The sequence below is a fragment of the Gymnodraco acuticeps genome, unplaced genomic scaffold (assembly GCF_902827175.1).
Source record: "Gymnodraco acuticeps unplaced genomic scaffold, fGymAcu1.1, whole genome shotgun sequence".
In the NCBI taxonomy this organism is placed as follows: Eukaryota; Metazoa; Chordata; class Actinopteri; order Perciformes; family Bathydraconidae; genus Gymnodraco; species Gymnodraco acuticeps.
Window position 1 is genome coordinate 5,990,156 of NW_022990042.1, and position 19,836 is coordinate 6,009,991.

The 19,836-nt window shown below is 39.2% G+C and overlaps 1 protein-coding gene across 1 annotated transcript in view; it reads left to right on the plus strand.

The window, feature by feature from the left end:
* The window catches only part of LOC117545584 (MAGUK p55 subfamily member 7-like), a 29,133-nt gene that overhangs the window by 388 nt on the left and 8,909 nt on the right, over nt 1-19,836 (plus strand). Inside the window, exons 2-12 of the mRNA XM_034215423.1 lie at nt 417-451; nt 707-825; nt 1,573-1,650; nt 4,656-4,736; nt 9,072-9,206; nt 11,413-11,494; nt 11,618-11,703; nt 12,556-12,630; nt 13,292-13,488; nt 14,639-14,697; nt 15,364-15,408. Coding sequence (XP_034071314.1) covers nt 421-451; nt 707-825; nt 1,573-1,650; nt 4,656-4,736; nt 9,072-9,206; nt 11,413-11,494; nt 11,618-11,703; nt 12,556-12,630; nt 13,292-13,488; nt 14,639-14,697; nt 15,364-15,408 — 988 coding nt within the window. The 5' untranslated portion in view covers nt 417-420. The remainder of the gene's footprint in view (nt 1-416; nt 452-706; nt 826-1,572; nt 1,651-4,655; nt 4,737-9,071; nt 9,207-11,412; nt 11,495-11,617; nt 11,704-12,555; nt 12,631-13,291; nt 13,489-14,638; nt 14,698-15,363; nt 15,409-19,836) is intronic.

Below are 19,836 nucleotides of genomic sequence, written 5' to 3' on the forward strand. Positions count from 1 at the left end.
TATAACAAGGGAAATTAGATGGAACAAATCTTCAATTCAACCAACCATTACATTATTTTAAGCGTTATATATATACATATATGGTTTGAGTTATGTTTTCATATTTCGTTTGATGCAATTTTAGGTTAGTCTCAATATAATGCAAATATACAGGGTATTACAAATATAATTGATGAACAATTTAATGTTTACTCATGTATTGACATTGGTGTATGGACAGTGAAAAAGTGCAATAGAACAGATGTTGAAATATGTAATTCCAGCATTAGGGGGCAGTAATATCTCAGAAGAAGCATATTGTGGAAAAAATAAACATTTATTTTTTATTTTTCTGCCACACTTTCTTTTACCAATAATAAAAACAAAAGAAATCTGGAGAATATTATAATATTACTTTTTCTTTCTTTTTTTTCCAGAGTGATGAGAATGCTGAACCGAACAGAAAACAGAGGTGGGTCCAAAGTGTAGCAGGTTATCAGGTTATTTGAGGCGATATGTCATTTGTCACCTCCCTTATCCTATCCTTAGAATACTTGCAAAGCTGTACAATAAAGTAATATTTTATAGTTGTTCTTATAACTTGTAAGATATCACCTCCGTCTTTGGGTTTTTTGACCTCACCTCATAGCATTAAAATAGGATCAGTAAATTAATACCAGGTGCAAGAGCTGTGCTCATTGGTGTACGTGTTCTGCTACTCCTGCAGGCGTGTGCAGGCTGCTATCTTCAGTGATGTCTGGAACAGAGTCTCATACGGACAGAGAGGAGGACTACAGGTTCCTCCACAGCATGCTGATGGAGAAGAAGCTCCACCTGCTCTTTAAGGTGGAAACACATTTGTGCTTTAAATTGGCCTTATTATGCTTTCCGGATTTTCCCTTTCCTGTAGTGTACTATACAGGTTTTTGTGCATTCTAAATGGTCTGCAAAGGATAAAATCCCAAAGGTCAAGCAGTATGAGATAATAAAGACCTCTATTTACATCAAAGCTTGTAGAAATGTCACAGTAGAGGCACAAAATACAAATATGATGCTGAAAATGAGCCTAATAGGGCCCCTTTAATGATTCGTGCTTGAGTTTTTTCCACTTCTTACTTAGTAGGTCAAATAACAAAAGTATTATCCATATGCAGTGGTTGACAGTAACATTTACATCTACTAAAGTACTGTACTTGAGTACAATGTGATGTTACTTACTTATTGTACTTTACCTAAAGTAAGTATATATATTACCACAATTGAAGCATTTTTACTGCACTGCCTTTATTTATAAACTTTAATTACTTTCGAGTTCCAGATCCAGATGAATAATACAAAATGTAATCTTATCTGTAATGTCTTACTACAAGTTAAGATACACTTTATTGAACCTAAGCTAACTTGCAGAAATAAATTAAATTAAAAAAACTCCTCATTTACAAGCTTTCAATAAATTATATTTTATTTCTATAAATAAATCATTTAAGATGTAAAAGTAGATATAATAGTAGTTGTAGCAGTATTAAGAAATACATAAAGTGCCTTTTTTACTGTAGAGAAAACCTTCATTGTGATACCTTCCTGACTTGGCAGATCCACGAGCGTCTGAAACGTTTTGAGAAGCGGAGCCCCATCCCCGTCCAAGAGCACGCAGCGAGTCTGGCTTCAGAAGTAAGTGACTCTCTCCAAAAATGTTTGCAGAGGATGACAGTTTGACAGCAGAGGGAACAGGGAAGACATTGTTCAAATCGTTTCCTCCACATCGAGACATATTATCTGTCGCACAGAAGCACGAGTGGATCGACAATCCTTCTGCACCAAATTATGAAATGTTATCTCAAAACTCTCTCTGTCACCTCTGATTTCGTCACTTGAAGTGTTGTGTTATGTCTTCAAGCCAGGAGTAAGGTCAGTGAGGACGGTGCAGAACAAAAGGCTGCTAAAACCATTTTGTCTGCAGTCTAATGTTGCAGGTTGGATGAATACAGTTGACTTCAGATTTAAAATGAAGTGACAGAGAGTGCTCCCACTGCGGCACCACCAGTCTCGATTCCCATGAAATAGATGTGAATCATCTTTCAAATACCAGTCCTTTTTGTTCCTGTTACCAACCAATCACTGCTATATTTCCATCTCACCCAACTACCTTCCTTGAACCACTTTGGTCATTTTACATCTTCATTTCCTCATTCCCCCTCTTGTTCCTGGTCAAAGTGTTAAACAAGGACATTCTAGATTAAGGTGACCAGATTTTCAAAATTAAAACTGGGGACATTTTGAGTTTTGCGGTCAATATATCATTAACATATCCAATTTTCTTCACTGTTAAAGAAAAAAGGGGGACAATTCTGGTTCAATGTAATTCGAACATTTGAACTGTTGGATACAAACAGAAGGACGATAGCTCATATATGAGACTTCAGGTCTTTTATTTTGAAACTGTACATCAGATTGTCCAGATTCTCTCTGAGTGATTAGATGGGGTGTCCTGCTATCACCCTGAAGTGAAATAAGTATTTGATTGACTTCGAGTGACACTTTGAATATGGACGCTTTCTATTAAATAATAATAAAAACATAGATGGACAATAGATCTAATTTGAGATTTTAAACAGCATACATTTTAAATTTTGCTTCAGAAAGTAATGTTATTTTAGGAGTGTTGTGAGATGGTGTCAACATCAATTGAAATTAGTCACCCAGTGGAAATGTCAGATATATCTTCATAACTGTATACTTACATTTGACATTCACTCAGTTATAATGTGGTAGTTATACGTAGTTTGTTTTACATTATTATTGATCACATTATATAGTACATATTTCTTAATTTAAGCTCCAGTATATATGAATATGTTTGGTGTGTTTTTTAGGTATATTTGTTATTGACCGAGTAAACGCTTTTATTTTGAAGGCAGTTTTTACAGGCCTCTACCGTAATGCATAGCAATACAACGTGCGGGCTAGCTTGACTGTGTTTTTCGAAGTGGGGGCTGGCTTGACCGCAGTCTGTTTACCCAGTGTTTCCTGACATGAAACGTTTTATTTCACTTTGCTATGTGTTTTTAACGTATATTAAAAAACGGGGACATTTCCGGGGACAGTTTCAACCGGGGACAGGCCAATACAAACGGGGACTGTCCCCGGAAAACGGGGACGTCTGGTCACCCTAGATAACACTTTGTTCTTGCTCTCCACCTTTTCTTATATTCATCCCCAAATCAAACAATTATCTCTACTATAGAGGAGTGCAGGAATGAGTCCTAAACCCGTAAATTAGTTCGCATTTTAGCACTTCTGGTTCACGCCGTTCGAAGCCGACAGTTTTTTGAACATGCTTTCGGTTAGATACCTGAAAAAAGGTCTGTGGTTAACACAAGCTTAAGAGATTGTCACGTATTGTTCTACAACATAAAATAGGTGTGTAAATATGCATCATATTAACGGCGGTGGTAATGAGTGACTTAACGAGACAGATACATGTCATCATGCAACACAAGTCTGCTTTTAGCTTAGCGGTGGTGACTCACAGCCATGCGAATGTGATGTAGTTGTTAACTTTAAAGCTGCATTCACATCACAAGTGGTAAACAGCGCTCCACTGACATTGCTGTTGTGTTCCTATGAAGAGAGCGGTGCTGCCATATTAGGGGAAAGTGCAACTCAGTGTAGCGCACTGCTCAAAGCTATCCTCTAGCGCTGTGCTTAAAGTTTAAATTATGAAAACTTTGACTTACCTTTTGACGCGCAACCAATCAGATAAAAGCTTGAGAAAGACGCGCAAGCTAGCAGGCTAAGTCACCACATGAACAAAACGTTACTTGCCGTTTTCACCTAAAGGCCCTGAGCCTAACTTCATGCTGAGCAAAATGTTAACGTTAGCTATTTACTTATCGTAATCGCATTAACGCCTAAAACATCATGGAATGGGTGTAAATATTATCCAGCTGAAGAAAATGTATGAATTTGTTTCTCCAAAATCCAATCGAAATGTCCCATTATGTTTTGTCAAGGGCCCCTTAGCGATGCTAAGCTAACTTGCTGACTGTTATTCTCGCCATATTATTGTCTCTTTACCCCCATATCCTAGCCCTGATACTCCTCTCTTCACTCCCTTAGCTTCAGATTCTGTTAGACAGCCACTCTCCGCCTGGCTTAAATGAAAACTGGACGGGCCAAACCACGGCTCTGTTTCCCCTCAGAAAGGCTTCTGTTCGCTCACAGTGGAAACTAATGACCTTCATGCATTGTGTCTCTGGAGTGTGCCTGGACATCTTGAAGTATTAGAAGTCATAACAGTAATACACTCGACAGGACGGGCGAGTCCCTCACCGCCTTTCCAGTCAAAACTGACGGTCAAGGCTGTTCTGTTTTAGCCATTGCCGCAGATGCCGTGTAGCCTTGAACATTTGGGAGCGTTTTTTCCAACAGTGCCTAAAAGACATGAAACCAGAACAAGAACACAGACAAATAATTGACATCAAGAAGAAAAGCAAAAAAGTCCCAGTGACGTGAACGGACCACATGAAAGTGTGTCACTACAGTCTGAATCAGATACAAGTTTCAAAAAAACCTTTTTGTCTCTCTTGGCTAGTACTGTGTAGACTGGAGCAAACCTCACTCATGATATGATTTTATACCTCTAATTTCGAAATGATATACTGTCTTACTTCCAGTTGGCGGAAGAGCTGATAAACCAAGGCTGGACAGATGAAATCAAAGAACTGGTTGGCCTCTTTTCCCAACCCGACTTTAAGGTGAAGAGTATCTCCTTCTATGATGATGATGAGTTCCTGTAGCTTCTAATGTGTGTCAACCTTAAACTCCCCCAGTCAAGTCTTTTTACCAGTATCGCATCATTTCTACCCAAAAAAAACATTAAAAATAACATAACATTTTGGAAAATATGCTTCTTTGCTTTCTTGCCAAGAGGTATCAGAGATGTTTGTTTTACCCTTTAACCTACGGCTTTATACTCCAAAAGACAGACATATTTAGACATATTTAGCAATCTTCTCAAATGTTGTGACAATTCCAATGGTGACCTCTTCTCAACAGCACTTTGTCTCTTACAGGCTAATAACAGCAATAAAGGGATCATAGCACTGATTCATCAAACCTCGAGAGTCTTGGGAGTATCTTGATAACCAGAAGCGTCTTCTTTAAATGACCATTCATTTTTTCTCTCTTGAACAACACATTCATTGAACACATTCCAAAATGTCATGTAGTGCTGGGATGGCGGATGAATAAGTGGTTCATTGGGTTTATTCCCTTTTTCTATTTTCTTTCTCTTCCTTTCTCTCTCTTTTTGAATTTACAACATTTTGGGAAATAGTGTTATAATTGAAGTAACGTTCCATATTTTGTTTGAGTATCTAGATTGTTTTGCAGAAACCCTGCCAATAATAATATTTCAAACATAAATATCACTACAGAAAGGGAATGGTTAGCTTACAGACTTGAAGACAGGTTAAGTGCCTGAAAAACCTGTTGCTAGCTAGAGATTTGTATTGCTCTTCTCATCTAACTCTTGACTAGAAAGTATAAAATAGTATTTTCCACGTAAACATGACCCTTAACTGTGCAGTATTCTGTTGCTGAAGCATATCCTTTAGCTTCCATTCACACGGAACATTTATGAAGCAGGAACAAAATCCACCAATATAAGTAGTTTTTTCTACTTCAGAGCCCCAACACTTCATTATAAGGAACCTACTCTGGTGTTGTTACATGTCCAGTCATTTTTTCTTAATCTAGCTCACACACAAACTGCAATCTAAGAAGCTAATTTCAAAGTAGGAATGCTTCATTTGAGCTACTCTGATGCTGTTCAGGCGACACCACATATTATGACAAATTAATCCAACTGTAAATTCTATTTGTATGTATTTCCCCTAATTATTTTACCAACTGAGAGGTGTTGACAACTATTAACCACACTGTAAATGAAGCTAAATAACTCCCTAGTTGTGTTTATTAGTTTTCACTCATAGAGGCCCAGACAACTCCAATGCATGTTTCCTTATGTCAGATCTGCTGACAGTCATATTTCAGACACTCACACACACACCCACCCACACACACACACCCACACACACACCACACACACACACACACACACACACACACACACACACACACCCACACACACACACACACACACACACACACACACACACACACACACACACACACACACACACACACACACACACCATGTATACATCACTTCAGGGGACATTACATTGACATACATACATTTCCTGGAGACTTATCCTAACCTTAACCATAACCAACACATGCCTAACCCTAACCCTTAACCTTACCCTTACCCTAACCCTAATCCTAAACCTAACCAAGTCTTCACCCTAAAATTAATGATTGCCCCCATGGGGACCTCCAATTTGTCCCCATAAGGGAGGCGAGTCCCCACACGTGACTATGTAAACAGATTTAGGTCCCCACAAGTATAGTAATGCTAGGCCACACACACACACACACACACACACACACACACACACACACACACACACACACACACACACACACACACACACACACACACACTATAGAAATCATTGCTTTTCTTAATGAGGAGCCAAGGCCAGCCGAGAACTAACAGGTTTGTTTAAACAGTCCTAATGACCAGTTTGTTCTTGGCCCCAAAGCTGAAGCTCACACATACTTACAGTATGAGAAACTCAGGGTATAATTTTCTGTGAATGGATGTTTGTTTTTTGAAAACCTGTCTCTGAAAGTGGCCAGAAACACATTGCTCACGCGCTGGCAGCTTCTGAGCCGGACAATTGTTGATGGACAACATGGATATGTAGACTAACTGACATATGTATTGGCTGGTTGTTAAAATCAATTTGATGAGCACATATTTCCCCCTTCTTCTTATTCTTTATCATCACAATGAATACCCTGTTTTTGAAATTCTACCTTTAGGCTCACGGGAGAGATAACCATTTATCCAGAGTAGTGTTTTTCGGCAAACAAACTTTGAGTTTATGCAAGGCCAAAGTTAAAAAAGAATGAACTCAAATTGTCAAAACTGGGCATTGATAGACTGTTAAATATCAATTCATTGTCCCTTCAAAGGATTTATTTTCCTAAGACGTGTGTTGTTTGAGCGTAGCCAGTATGACTGTTAGCAGTGTGGGGGGTTGTTTTTAGGTGGCCCAAATGCTGGCAGTACATTCCAGACGAAATCAATTGTGGCATGTTGGCACAGACAAAATTGAAGGCTTGCAACCAAGAGTTTGCTGTATTTGGATTACGTTGCTGTAGTGGGTGCAGGCAGGCCAGCCAAACCTATTGGAATTTTTGCACAGCCGCAGTCACCTTTTATTAGTCAATGTGGATTGTTGACATTTTTGTGTAGTGCTTATCCATTTTTAACCTTACAATTATATTATACCATCTGAAGCCTAACAAGTTAGCCCAAAATTGTTGTTCATAGCAGAAAATGTATACAGTATAAGAAGTGGAAGTATAGTTACCGTGACGCCATTCATTGGTTTATGGCAGGGGAGTCCAAACTACGGCCCGAGTGCCCGTGGCGCATTTTTTATTGGCCTGCAGTAAATTCTAAAAGTATAATGGAATATGTCGCACTTGTACTTGTAATTGTCTTATAATGAACTTATATAACATATATTTAAACATTTATTACACAGTAGTATTCATGTGTTAATAAGCCCAATTTTCCAAAAATATTAGTCAATTAAAGTTCAGAAAAATGTTAAACAAATCTTAGTTGATAAAAAAGCCCAATAACCTATTTCCATAACAACCTTGAAATATACCCTTCCTTTCCCCCCTTATTATAAGCAATCTGAGGCTCCTATTCTAAGGAATGAGCTGCCAACCCTTTTTGTCACAAAATAATGGAAACCCTATGGGGAGCTGTGATGTATGCTCTATATATTCAAATAGCAAGCATCATTTCATTTATTTGATTGATTTTGCTAACTTCTAACTTAACTTATGAGGCAATATACCTCACCTCTAGTGAAATGTTTTTCTGTATGAGGCCCTTAGTGAAAAAAGTTTGGACACCCCTGGTTTACTGATTACGGTATGCTTGAGCTTGGCACTTTGGCCATTGCCATTTTGGTTGATGGCCATCACTATCCTATTTCTATGGAACCAAAAGTCATTCGAGAAGGTGAAGCTAAGCACAACTGAACGCCAAGAACAAGACGTTTTTTGGAGGCCAAAATGTTACAATTATCTTTCCTGAACTGTAAACACACTGAAAGGGTAAAAGTTCTTAGATAAAACCATGTGGAGCACTAAAGACGAACAACATCATAGTAGTCACTTGTCAATCTCAAATTGGCTTACCCCAAAGCAAGCGCTGCTATCATCTATTTATTCTGAATGAGACCATTTACAAAATGAACATCATTGTAACGGAGGTGATCTCTGGGGCCATAGATCTTGGCCTCCGTTACGGATTGTGTGCTTTCTTGGTGGCAAAGTGTATGTAGTGTGTGCATCTGTATGTGTTTTAGTCTGTCTGTCTCTGTTTGCTGGTTTTATGTTAAAAGTGTTCCCCTTCCCCCATGTCTGTTGCTGTTGATTGTGTGCACCTGGTGCCCTGTGTTGTCTCCTCCCCCCCACCTGTGTCTAATCGAGTTTAATAAATGCCCACACCGGGTTATATTTTTGGACGTTCTGCCTCTGCCTCCTTGCTTGGTCGGGACGCTCAATTGTCAGCTTCACAATCATGCTGTATTAAAGAAGACAATAGAGAGAATTGTTAAGCAATAGAATACATCAAGTTAGAAACAGGGTTATTTTCTCATAGACTTCTAGACAATAAGATTTTCTTTTGAAACAAGTGAAGTCACCCCCTGCTGGCTAGCGAGAATGCACGTTTTCAGAAGGTTGGTTAAACCTGAACTGGTTAAAGTTGTGTGGTTTTCCGTGCTTTTGCCTTAGCCAGTGCCATTTATCCATACAAAGTGAGATGCATTACAGGATATTAGACCCAGTGTCCCCATCTACTCACATTACCTTAAATCCGATGTGATCTACCTGAATGCTGATCCTTCACTGTTTTAACGTTCTGTCCTCAGAGTCTCCTGTGTGTCCATGACGCTGTAGCTCAGAGAACCTTTGAGCCCACTCTGCCACCAATACCTGACACTGTACTGGAAGACGATGAGGATTCTGTCAAAATTGTCAGTCTGGTCAAAACCAAAGACCCCCTGGTCAGTAAACATGTCTTCATATTTCAGAGGTCAAGTTCGTATTTGGCTCGAACAAATAGTATCATTTTATGGGCTTTCTTTATGAGGTAATGAGAAGTTTGACACAGTTTGCCTCTTATGCATGCAATAGTATATACTGTATATATGCTATATTTCAGGCAACATGGTAAGGTTACAAACTTTCATGAACTTAAAACACACTGTGAAAGGGTTAAAGTAAAAGATGAAAGAGGTGACAGCACTCATACCTCTGGGTGGTAGCGACTTCAATCCTTTATTTTCTTTTTTCACTCTAAATGGAACGATGATTTACAAAATATCACGTTGTATTGAAGAAGACTTGAATACACCTAATTAATTTACCGAGGTAAATAATCAAATGAGAAGTAGATATATTTTCTCATAGACTTCTATACAACTGGACCACTTTTTGCAACCTATGGTGGCACCTTGCTGGCAATTAGAGTACATGCAAGATTACATGTTGGAGCTGTTTTAAGGCTAGGGCTGTTTTCCCCCCTGTTTCCCAACCTCTATGTACAACTAAGACAATCCTTCTGCAGGCTTTAGCTGCATATTTATAAGAATATATAATATATAATCTGCAAGAAAGCAGATAGCAATACTTTTATGTGGCTTTTCTTTTTCTTTTTCAGTAGAGCTTAAGAGCCTGTCAGCCTTTTTTGGTCTACCTAGCCTTGGCTTGTAATGTTCACAAATTGAACACAAATGTAAGCATTTAAGTTAAGACAACCATGTGACAGGGCAACTGCGCTTGGACATATCTCATTTGTCCAGCTGCAATATCTGACACACACAGGCAGGGCAAATAAATAAACATGTCCAGGGGACAGCTGAAGTTTTTTCTCTGTTGACTGAATTGATGTGGTGTTGTCAAACTGCGTGACTGCTAAAGCCCTGCAGCCTATGCCAAGGTGTAGCAGGAATACAGCCCTTGGAACAACAGGAAACACATGAGTAGATTCCTGCAGCTGCCATGAATTTGCAGTCAATTCTTCCACATCTTTTTTGCCATATTTCTGCTGTAACGCACAACGTAGTTTCTGTATTGTTTGGGTGCATAGTGAAGCATGTATATATGTTTATCCACTGATAAATTATGTCATTTAAATGAGTCCTTTAAGGCTGTTTTAAAATTGATTGGGATCATTTGTTTTATGTTTCTGTTGTAAAACAAGTAGTTTTTATGATCTTTAATCATAGCAAATTTGTCTTGATAATACCGGAATGATCTGTCGGTACCACTTTTTTCCAAGCCATTGTCAATTATTTCTGGACATTTCCTGGATTAAATAAATTGAGTACAATGTGTGCATACTTTCGCCAAGTCCGCAAAATCCTCTAACTTTATTATTTTATTGATAAAATACATTTCAGCTTTTTTTTGGATCGAGATCTCCATAAACTCACATAGGGACGGACAACTTGGGCTTACATGTGCCTTATTTTCTCCCTCACTAAAGTGGATCCTGTTGCTCATTACAATTACACAGAAATGTTTCAAGATTCAAAGGTAAAATTCCTTTAACAAAATAATCCTGAATCCACATCGAAAACATGTGTGTCTTAGCCTGTGGCCTGAGAAGTTTCCTTAGAATAAGTCTTTGATACGTTTTTGAAGGCAAACAGAACCAAAAACATATCGAGATAAAAAGGCTTATCTTAAGTGTAAATATATGACAATAATTGACTTAATGATGAACATTTCTTGCAGTGTGTATGTTTGAGCTTTGACAGTGGAATGTTCTTTCCGGACCAATAATAGAGAACATACTTTTGTATTGATCCCAAAACTAGATTGGAAAGAGGATTGACCTTTTTATGACACGGCCTCTTTGATCGATCCAGCATGTTCCAGTTTTCCAGACAACAGGGTTACACCCGAGCATGAGCTGATTGTACTCAGCTATAAGATGCTCTTTCCATTGTGATTCACTCCACATAAATAACATCTGTTGAAAAACCGTTTTCCAGTGCTCTGTGTGTAACATGAAGGCAGTCAGCTTAATAGTCCCATCTTGAAACAAATAACCTTCATTCGAATGAAGCGACTCCAAATGAGAAGCTTGTCTGGACTGTAATAAAACCAACATGTTATTTTCACCGTCCATTGATTGACCTCTTTGCCTGTGCTCTTCTGTTTGTCCATCAATCATCCTTTCATTCGCTAATCCCCATCCTCAAGGGTGCAACAATTAAAATGGATAAATCCACAGGGACGATTGTTGTGGCGAGGATCATGAGAGGAGGTGCAGCTGATAAAAGCGGTAAGCTAAATAACTATTTTTTACTACAGTTTCACCAATATACTCTCACAAGTGGTTGTGGTCAAATAACATGTACGAGAGGAGCATGTGGTAATTTCCATTTGTATTTCCAACACTTGGAAGGCCTGATCCATGAAGGAGATGAGCTGAAAGAGGTGAATGGAGTCTCACTGGAACACAGGAAGCCAAAGGAAATCCTTTCTCTTCTGGTTAGTCTCACCTTTGTGCCTTGGTTTTATACATTTCTTTGTTAAGTGTTTCTGTTTCCTTCTCTCTTTTTGCTCTCAACCTTATCTTATGATAGAACCTTAAAGGTGGGGTATGTAATTTTGGACAAACCAGCTCGAGTGAGCTAATATTTGAAACTACGCAGCTGAAAAAAATCTGCCCTTTCCTTCAGACTTCCTTACAGAGCCCCTCCTCCAACACACACGAACGCGCACATGACCAATGAGGGCACGAGATAAGTTTGTATTTATTGTCAAAGCATTTAATATATTCATTGCTATCGGGATGTTAAGAGCATTCCATGGAATATAACAAAAAGGGTTTCTGAAATAAATTACATACCCCACCTTTAAATCAGTGTCCAAATATATAATGTTTCCTAAAGGATGTCAGTAATTTCCTAAAACAGCACCAAACGTTAGCAAATGTTACTCAAACAGGAGTAAAGAGTACATTTTGTTCAGGACTACTTCCTGCTGCGGATGAATCCACGTTTGGCGAACTTACTTATAGTATGTACAATACACTGTATTGTATTATAGAGCACTTTACAGGTTTAAAGTGAATACAGCTTTATTTATAGAGCACTTTAAACCTCCAGACCAAAGTGCTAGATGTAGGCCTAGATTGTTGTATGGCCATGTTCTTTATTGTGTGTTCCATAGTTCTGCATTTGGCTCAACCTACTTCCAGTCTTTACATTGTGCTAGGCTAAGCTAATTAGCTTCTGGGTTTTAAGCTTTTTAGCGATTTGTATTCGTCTTCTAATCTAACTTGGCCCAAAGCAAATAAGAATCTCTTAAAATGTATAACCATCTCTTCTTCTTGTGCAGGCTCGATCTCAAGGTGAAGTTAGATTCACAATCATTCCTGCCTCCACAAGGGAAGAAATGTCATCAAATAAAAAGGTACAATACATATTCAAACACATATCACCATGCAGTGTGTTTTTTACATTAGTTTAACATGCAATCTGGCTGCATGAGGAAAGCAGCCCCAGCTGGTTTCAGTAAAAAGAGATTAAATCAGTGGTATCTTGTGTGTTTGGGTATATTTAGTGTTTTTGCCATGGTGCTGTCACGACAGCAGCGCACTGTCAAGAACTCAATTCAGATCAGACAGTCAAGTATAAGACCATTACTAATTTTATTACAATTTCCTGCTTTTTATAATCTAAGCACTTGATTTATGATTTTCCACACATCACATATGGAGAGCCACATCAACTTCATTTATCATTAAGGATAAATCTACACACCGTATGCGGAAAAAATTGCATATCCTTTTATGTGTTGGAATAGTTCTAGGCCACTACTACCAAATACATGATATCCAACCTGGAACCTGTTAGAGCAGGGAGCATTTGCTCTGGATTAAGATAAATTATTTTCTATGATCATGGTAATATTTCAAAAATGACACCAACTTATGTTACAAAGCACCAGACATAGTTGTTGTGCCGATTGCTAGGATACAGAAGTTCATAGGGTTGCAGTAGGAAAAGATAAGAATGAATATATCGATTACGCGGCAACCTGTTTTGTTTAAAAGAAAATAATATTTTTTCAGCTGTTTATGCAGGCTCTTTTCGACTATGATCCCAATGAGGATCCCACCGTTCCGTGCAAAGAAGCAGCAGTAGCCTTTAGAAAGGGCGACGTCCTCCAGATTGTCAGCATGGAGGATGACACCTGGTGGCAGGCCCGTCACCTTGGGGACAGCAACGATCGGGCAGGACTCATCCCCTCGCAGCAGCTCCATGAGAGGTCATAATTTGATCTTTTGTATACTATGGCTGACAGGTGCAAACTACAACGGCCAAACACACACGATAAACGAAACACTGCAGATAATAAAACGCTGCAAGAATCTCAAAACACAACAGAAACCAGGTGACACTATAAATGGATGCAGACAGCTGGGACCTGAGCGATTACGTTCAGGGAGTATAAAGTTGGCCAACTGTCTCTGTTGGAACAGTTGGCTGCTTCAAGTGTTTTGTCAGTATACTTGAAATGACTAGGTTAGCTAAGTTAGCTAGCTAGCTTACAGCAGATTTGAACTCACATTGTTAAAATAAGCCAATCAAACTTACATTTTAGGTAAATTTCCAGTGACAGTGATTGCTGGCCAACTTTATAATCCCAAAACGTCAACACGTGTGCTCCGTTACCAGGTGTGTGCATCACTTTTTAGTGTCCCCTTGTTCCTGCTGTCTTTTGAGCTTCTTGCAGCGTTTATTATTTGCAGCGTTTCGCTAATGCAGCACTTTTAGTAAATGCTGTGCATGTGTTGTCAAATTGGTTAAGATGTTTCTTCATTTGTTTTGGCACATTCCTGTTATTGATTTGCATTGTTTTTGAAACTGCAGCGCTTCTCTTCGAATGGAAATGTGTTTGGCCGTTGTAACGTGTTTGCACCTGACCTGTGGTCCGCAGTATTTTTAGTCTATAGAAACACATTTACCCTCTTAAACCACTGTCATCTAACATCTATCTTAAAGGTGGGGTAGGTAAGTTTGAGAAACCGGCTCGAGATACACTTTTTGTTATATTCCATGGAATGCTCTTAACATCCCGATAGCAATGAATATCTTAAGTGCTTCCTTTGACAACAAATCCATTAAAAAATGTCATCTGTAAAAAGCACGACCAATCATCTGAGCCGGCCCGGCTAAAGTAACTGGATGGCCTACCTGCCTGTCAGCCTTCCATCTGTGCACAAACTTATCTCGTGCCCTCATTGGTCATGTGCGCGTTCTTGTGTGTTGGAGGAGGGGCTCTGTAAGGAAGTGGCAGATTTGTTCCGGATGTGTATTTTCAAATTCTAGCGCACTCGAGCTGGTTTCTCCAAAATTACCTACCCCACCTTTAAATTCTGTTTTGATACACCCTTGTTTCCTTCGTCTTTGTACAGGAGAGTTGCACTACAGCGACCTAAAGCGCTGTTCAAGCCCCGACCAGTCAAACCACCAGGTGATGAGTCGACATTTGTCAATAAAATCAACCACACCTGAAAATAATAAAAACTTTTAACACTTTCTAATAAACATATTAAAGCTGCTTTGGCGCTAAGCTAAGAGGTGACAGGTCATGTCTGAAGATCCAGTCAAGGTCACGGCTGAACTCTGCTGCCCTCCCGTTGTACTCACTGCTTTTGTTTTCTCCACATGCTCCACAGATGTGGCGGAAGGTACTGTCTGTTCGAATTTGCTTTTGAAAACTTATCTCGAGAACAATTAACTTGATGTAATACACGTGTATATTTTGGGTTTTTAAAGATTTAAAGAGGTGGATTATCCAAAAATAATATCATGTAATGCTTCTTGGAAGTATGGCGTGGAAAGGATTCTGTTATTTGTTTCCTCCAAACTGGTTTATCTGGCCCTCTGCGTTGTGCTAGTTTTTCGCTAACAACCAATTTGTAAGAGCGAGGTAGTTATTAATATTTTCGAAATTGTAGATATCATTTCTAAATGAAACTATTATTAGAATTACCAAAGCAAAAATATTAGGACATATTGGTCAGAACATATGTTAATGCTTTAAAAGATAAATTTCAGAAGGACGCACGTGTCATGTCTTGTGGTTTGTGTTCATGGTTTTCTCTCTCTTTCCTCTTCTCTCTTCCTGTTTTTCCAGTCATGGATGACGTAGACTACGGAGCTATAACAGGGATCCACATTGGTGAGATGTTTGACTTGTTCCAAGTGAAAATGAACTAATGTGATTCAGGGCAATTGGACTTGAAGCAATAAAATAAATTGAGAAAAAACAGCAACAAAAGGAGACCAGGCTTATATTTAAATTACAAACCAGTTTATATGATGATGTAATTTTGTGGGTTTGGGGATTTAGGGTTTTAGCTGTCCCATTTATCCCATTTGTCTTGATCTCATGGATTGCGTGTGTGCATATGTTGGATGCTCATATGGGGGTGTGCACTTACGGCTGATTGTAAAAAGGTTCCAAGCGTCTGTACGAGAAAGCTAATTACAGATGTTGCGTTATATCAGTTCAAAAAGTAATGTGCATTTAATAATGTGCATTTCATTTTATCTCAGGCCAGCTTCCACCTGATGACATGGTTCAGAGTCTGTGTTTCCTCTTTGTCTGGCATGTCAAATGTTATCGATGCGGCACAACCTGACTGAATGCAGAAGAATCTGAGCAGAGAGGGCTTAACAACAAGGCAAATAGTGGGGTTTGTTTACAATAAAAGTCATGGTAATGGGGTGAAACAGGCTAACAGCTTGTCCCCGGGTTAGTTTATTTCTTAAAGATTTGGTTCTGGTCGGTCTTAGAACTGTTTTAAATGAGACGAGAAGATTGATACCGCACACATGTCTGTCTGTTGAATATTAAGCTTAAAGCTAGCAGCCAGTTAGCTTAGCATAAAGACTGTAGCCCCATAGCCATGTATTTGTGATACGGCAAAAACAAATGTATGAGAAAATTACATTTATTTTTAAACTTAATTTACTATAAAGTTTTGTTGGAGACCAGGCTGGAACAATATTTAAGTCAGTAAAATCTTTGTTTACATTTCCAATAATTTGTTGTTGAGGTCCTGTTTTCTCAAATCATATTTAAGGGATTTGATTAAAAAACTAGGGCTGTCAAACGATTAAAAATTGTAATCAGATTAATCACAGCTTAAAAATTAATTAATCATGATTAATCACCATTCGAACTATGTCCAAAATATGCCATTTATTTATGTATATTGTTGTGGGAATGGAAAGATAAATGAAAGAAGGCGGATATATCCATTTAACATACAGTATCTATGTTTATTATAACATTTTTCTGCGTGTCAAAATGAAAGACAACCCACAGACCTATCAATCATCAAACCGTGGGGTCTTAATTCATTATGTGTTGATTTCTATCAACGGGGGAGTACTTCAGGAAAGTCGACAGAGGGGGGGGGGGGGGGCGGCGGCGGCTAGTGGAGTACTTCGTGACCGTTGTGATCAGCTGTTTTAGCGCAGTTCTCCAGTGAAGGGGGGGAGTCTCCCTCCGCAGCCGGTTGGCGTAGTTTTGGCACAATTCCGTTGTACAGACCGACGTTAACAGCAGCCCTGTCTGTGCACACGGAGACCGACTCTGTCGTCCGGTGATCTAACCGCCTTCTGGAAAAGCTTCACAAGTACGTCGGTACGCAAATGCGCTTTGAGACACAAGTGACGGTACGCATTTCAGATTACGCACATAACCTGCGTACCAGTTATGTGCACCCCTGTACTACAGCAAAAGTATTCTCCGTCGGGACTTCCTGCAACAACACCACGCCGTTATCAAAGATGTTCTATTGAGAAGACGATCACTACGTGACAAAAGTTTTCAAAACCGTGGCTACTGAAATCAATCTTACTAACTGCTGTCTGTGCAATTTACTCCGCGCGAGTTGGCAGACTTTATTTTGCTTACTTAACATCATTTTTCATGGTGGGGCTAAGCCATTTCTTGGTATGGGTGTAGCCAGGGCCGGACTGGGAAAATAAGTCAGGCCGGGAATTATACACCCAGCCAGGCCACTACCAGTTTTCTTTTGTGCCATTTTTCTGGATTTATTTGTCAATATTTACAGCGTTGCTGCCCATAGTGATAGACCTAAACTTTAAATCTACTACCCTAGAATAAACATATGGACATGGGTTACTGTTTAAAATAATGTGCAAATCTATTTAGGAACCTATGTGAACATATTTTAAGTGCAGGTGGACCTCAAATCCTATAGGGGGGTCCGGGGGCATGCTCCCCCGGTAAGATTTATTTTTTAAATGTTGGACTTAAATGCATCAATCTGGTTCACTTTGAGGGGGAAATAAAGAGACAACACCCATATGAAACAGAACTGTATACATTTAAATAATCATAAAATCATAATAACATGGCCATAACCAATAACATACTATATCCAATATGAAAAAACATTGAAACTTGTTTATTTATTTGTTTTTGGTACATTTATAGTTGTGAGTGTGTCTGTGCTCCTGAACCAGCCTCTCCTGTCTCCCTCCTCTCCCCCCCGCTCCTCTTTGAGGCAGCAGCAAAGACTAGTTTTAGCTAACAAGTTTATCTTGCCCTTTTTTCACCTAGTTAAAACATTTTTTTAATTATTCATCCATATTTTACTAATCACTCCCCCTTCAAATGGAAATATGTGTTTACATAAATGGTGACCAAACCGTTTGAGACCCACAGAGAACTTAGACTAAGTTAACTATCTAAACACTCAGAGTCCTTTACCTCACCTGAGCTGTAGTTATCAGTCTCTCAGTCTGACTGGAGAGGACTCTCCTCCACCTTGTTGACAGCTCATGATATGCGTTAGCGCAGCTAGCTAGCACCAGATGCTAACAACAACAATACACGTAACCGGTGCACGCGCTTTCTCTCTCGCTCTCGCGCCACACATACATACCCTCCCGAGCTTGAATGACACACAGAGACCAATCGAGGGCATTAGTATGATCTGTATGAAAGTGGCCATGTCGGCAGGCCACATCATGGAGACAGCCAGTCACCCTCTGTGAGGCAGAGTCAGACCCACATTTGCGCAGCGTTGCGTTCACAATCCATACATAAAAAACAGAATCCTCAGGCCAGCAGGCCACTTAACAGGCCAGGCCATCGGGAAACCTCCCGGTCCTCCCGATGGCCAGTCCGGGCCTGGGTGTAGCCTACCCCAGCCATACCCTGGCGCTGCCACTGGTATGGGGCGGGCCATTCTGCACATGCGTTAAATGCGTTAAATATTTTAACGCAATTAATTCAAAAAATGTATTACCGCCCTTAACGCGATGATGTTGACAGCACTATAAAAAACACAACTTTATTTAGTCCATTTGCTTCTACTTGTATACGTAATTGAAATTAAGGTAGCCAAAGTGAAAAAGTTAAGATACTTTTGGAAACAACTTTATTGTGTGGTCAGTAAACAAAACCCTCTCTCTATTCCTCCGTACCCAAATCTCTAAAACGGGGGTACAACGGAGCTGATCCAGATTTGCGTCCGATATGACGTAATATCAGAAATGTGGGCTGGCTTTACACCCACGGCCCTATCAGAAACGTCGCTATCAGAAACAATGCTCGACTGTTTTGGACGTAATATGGTCTTTGTTTACATTAGCAAGTATCGCTAACGCTCAGAGCTAACCTGTAGGCTACTGGAGAGAGTATGTGTAAAAAAGCAGGAAATAAAAAAAGGAACTCACCTTGTGAGAGAAAAAGCATTTGAGCTCCATACTGTTTCAGAAATAATCCTTGATGTGGTTTTGAAGATGATATGGCGTTTCAACATGGCAGCTTTTTTTTAAAGCTAAGGACCCAAAATCAGCACTTCTCTAACAGGGCTGACACAGAGGGGTATGAGGCTTGGCTAGAATCTGTTTGGTATTTTGAGCAAAACACATCATACTGTAGACATGTTTTTTATATATCTGGAACACATAATGTATGCCTAAAAATAGTATGATATGAAACCTTTAAGGTCGGGTCCTAGAATAACCCGTGCAGCTTCATATTTTGCGTCACTCAGAAATACAGTATGTCCCGTTATATAAGCGAACTTCTGATAAAGCTAACGTCCGTATCAAAGTGACTTTGGACTGAGTGACCTTCTTGTATAATTATTTTACATTTTGGAAAATATGCCTATCTGCTTTCTTGACACGTTTTTTGTTTTATTTAGTTCTTATGGTAGGACTGACATATTCAGTACCACTAAAAATTGACTCAATGGTCTTGGACGCCAATCCTTCATACTGAGAGTATATGTCCACTCTATTGGACTGCAGGTTGAGGCTCATATCATATCATCTTGACATAGAGGGCTCAGGCCCAGTTCATGACATGCATCGCATGTATTGAATCTCCTGACAGTTTTATCTGACCCTTATTTCATATTTTAAAATGTGTCTTACAGCATTTCCAAAAATGTCCTACAGTTTTACAGCTGAGAGCATTTTCAGTGACACATGATGAACTTCACTGCCAGTTTTCCTTAAGATTGACAATTACAATATGCTTTCTTATAGACCTTGTTTCATGCTATAGGCTTTCTCATTTGTTGTATGATATACATTTTAGACAGTGTGTATTACA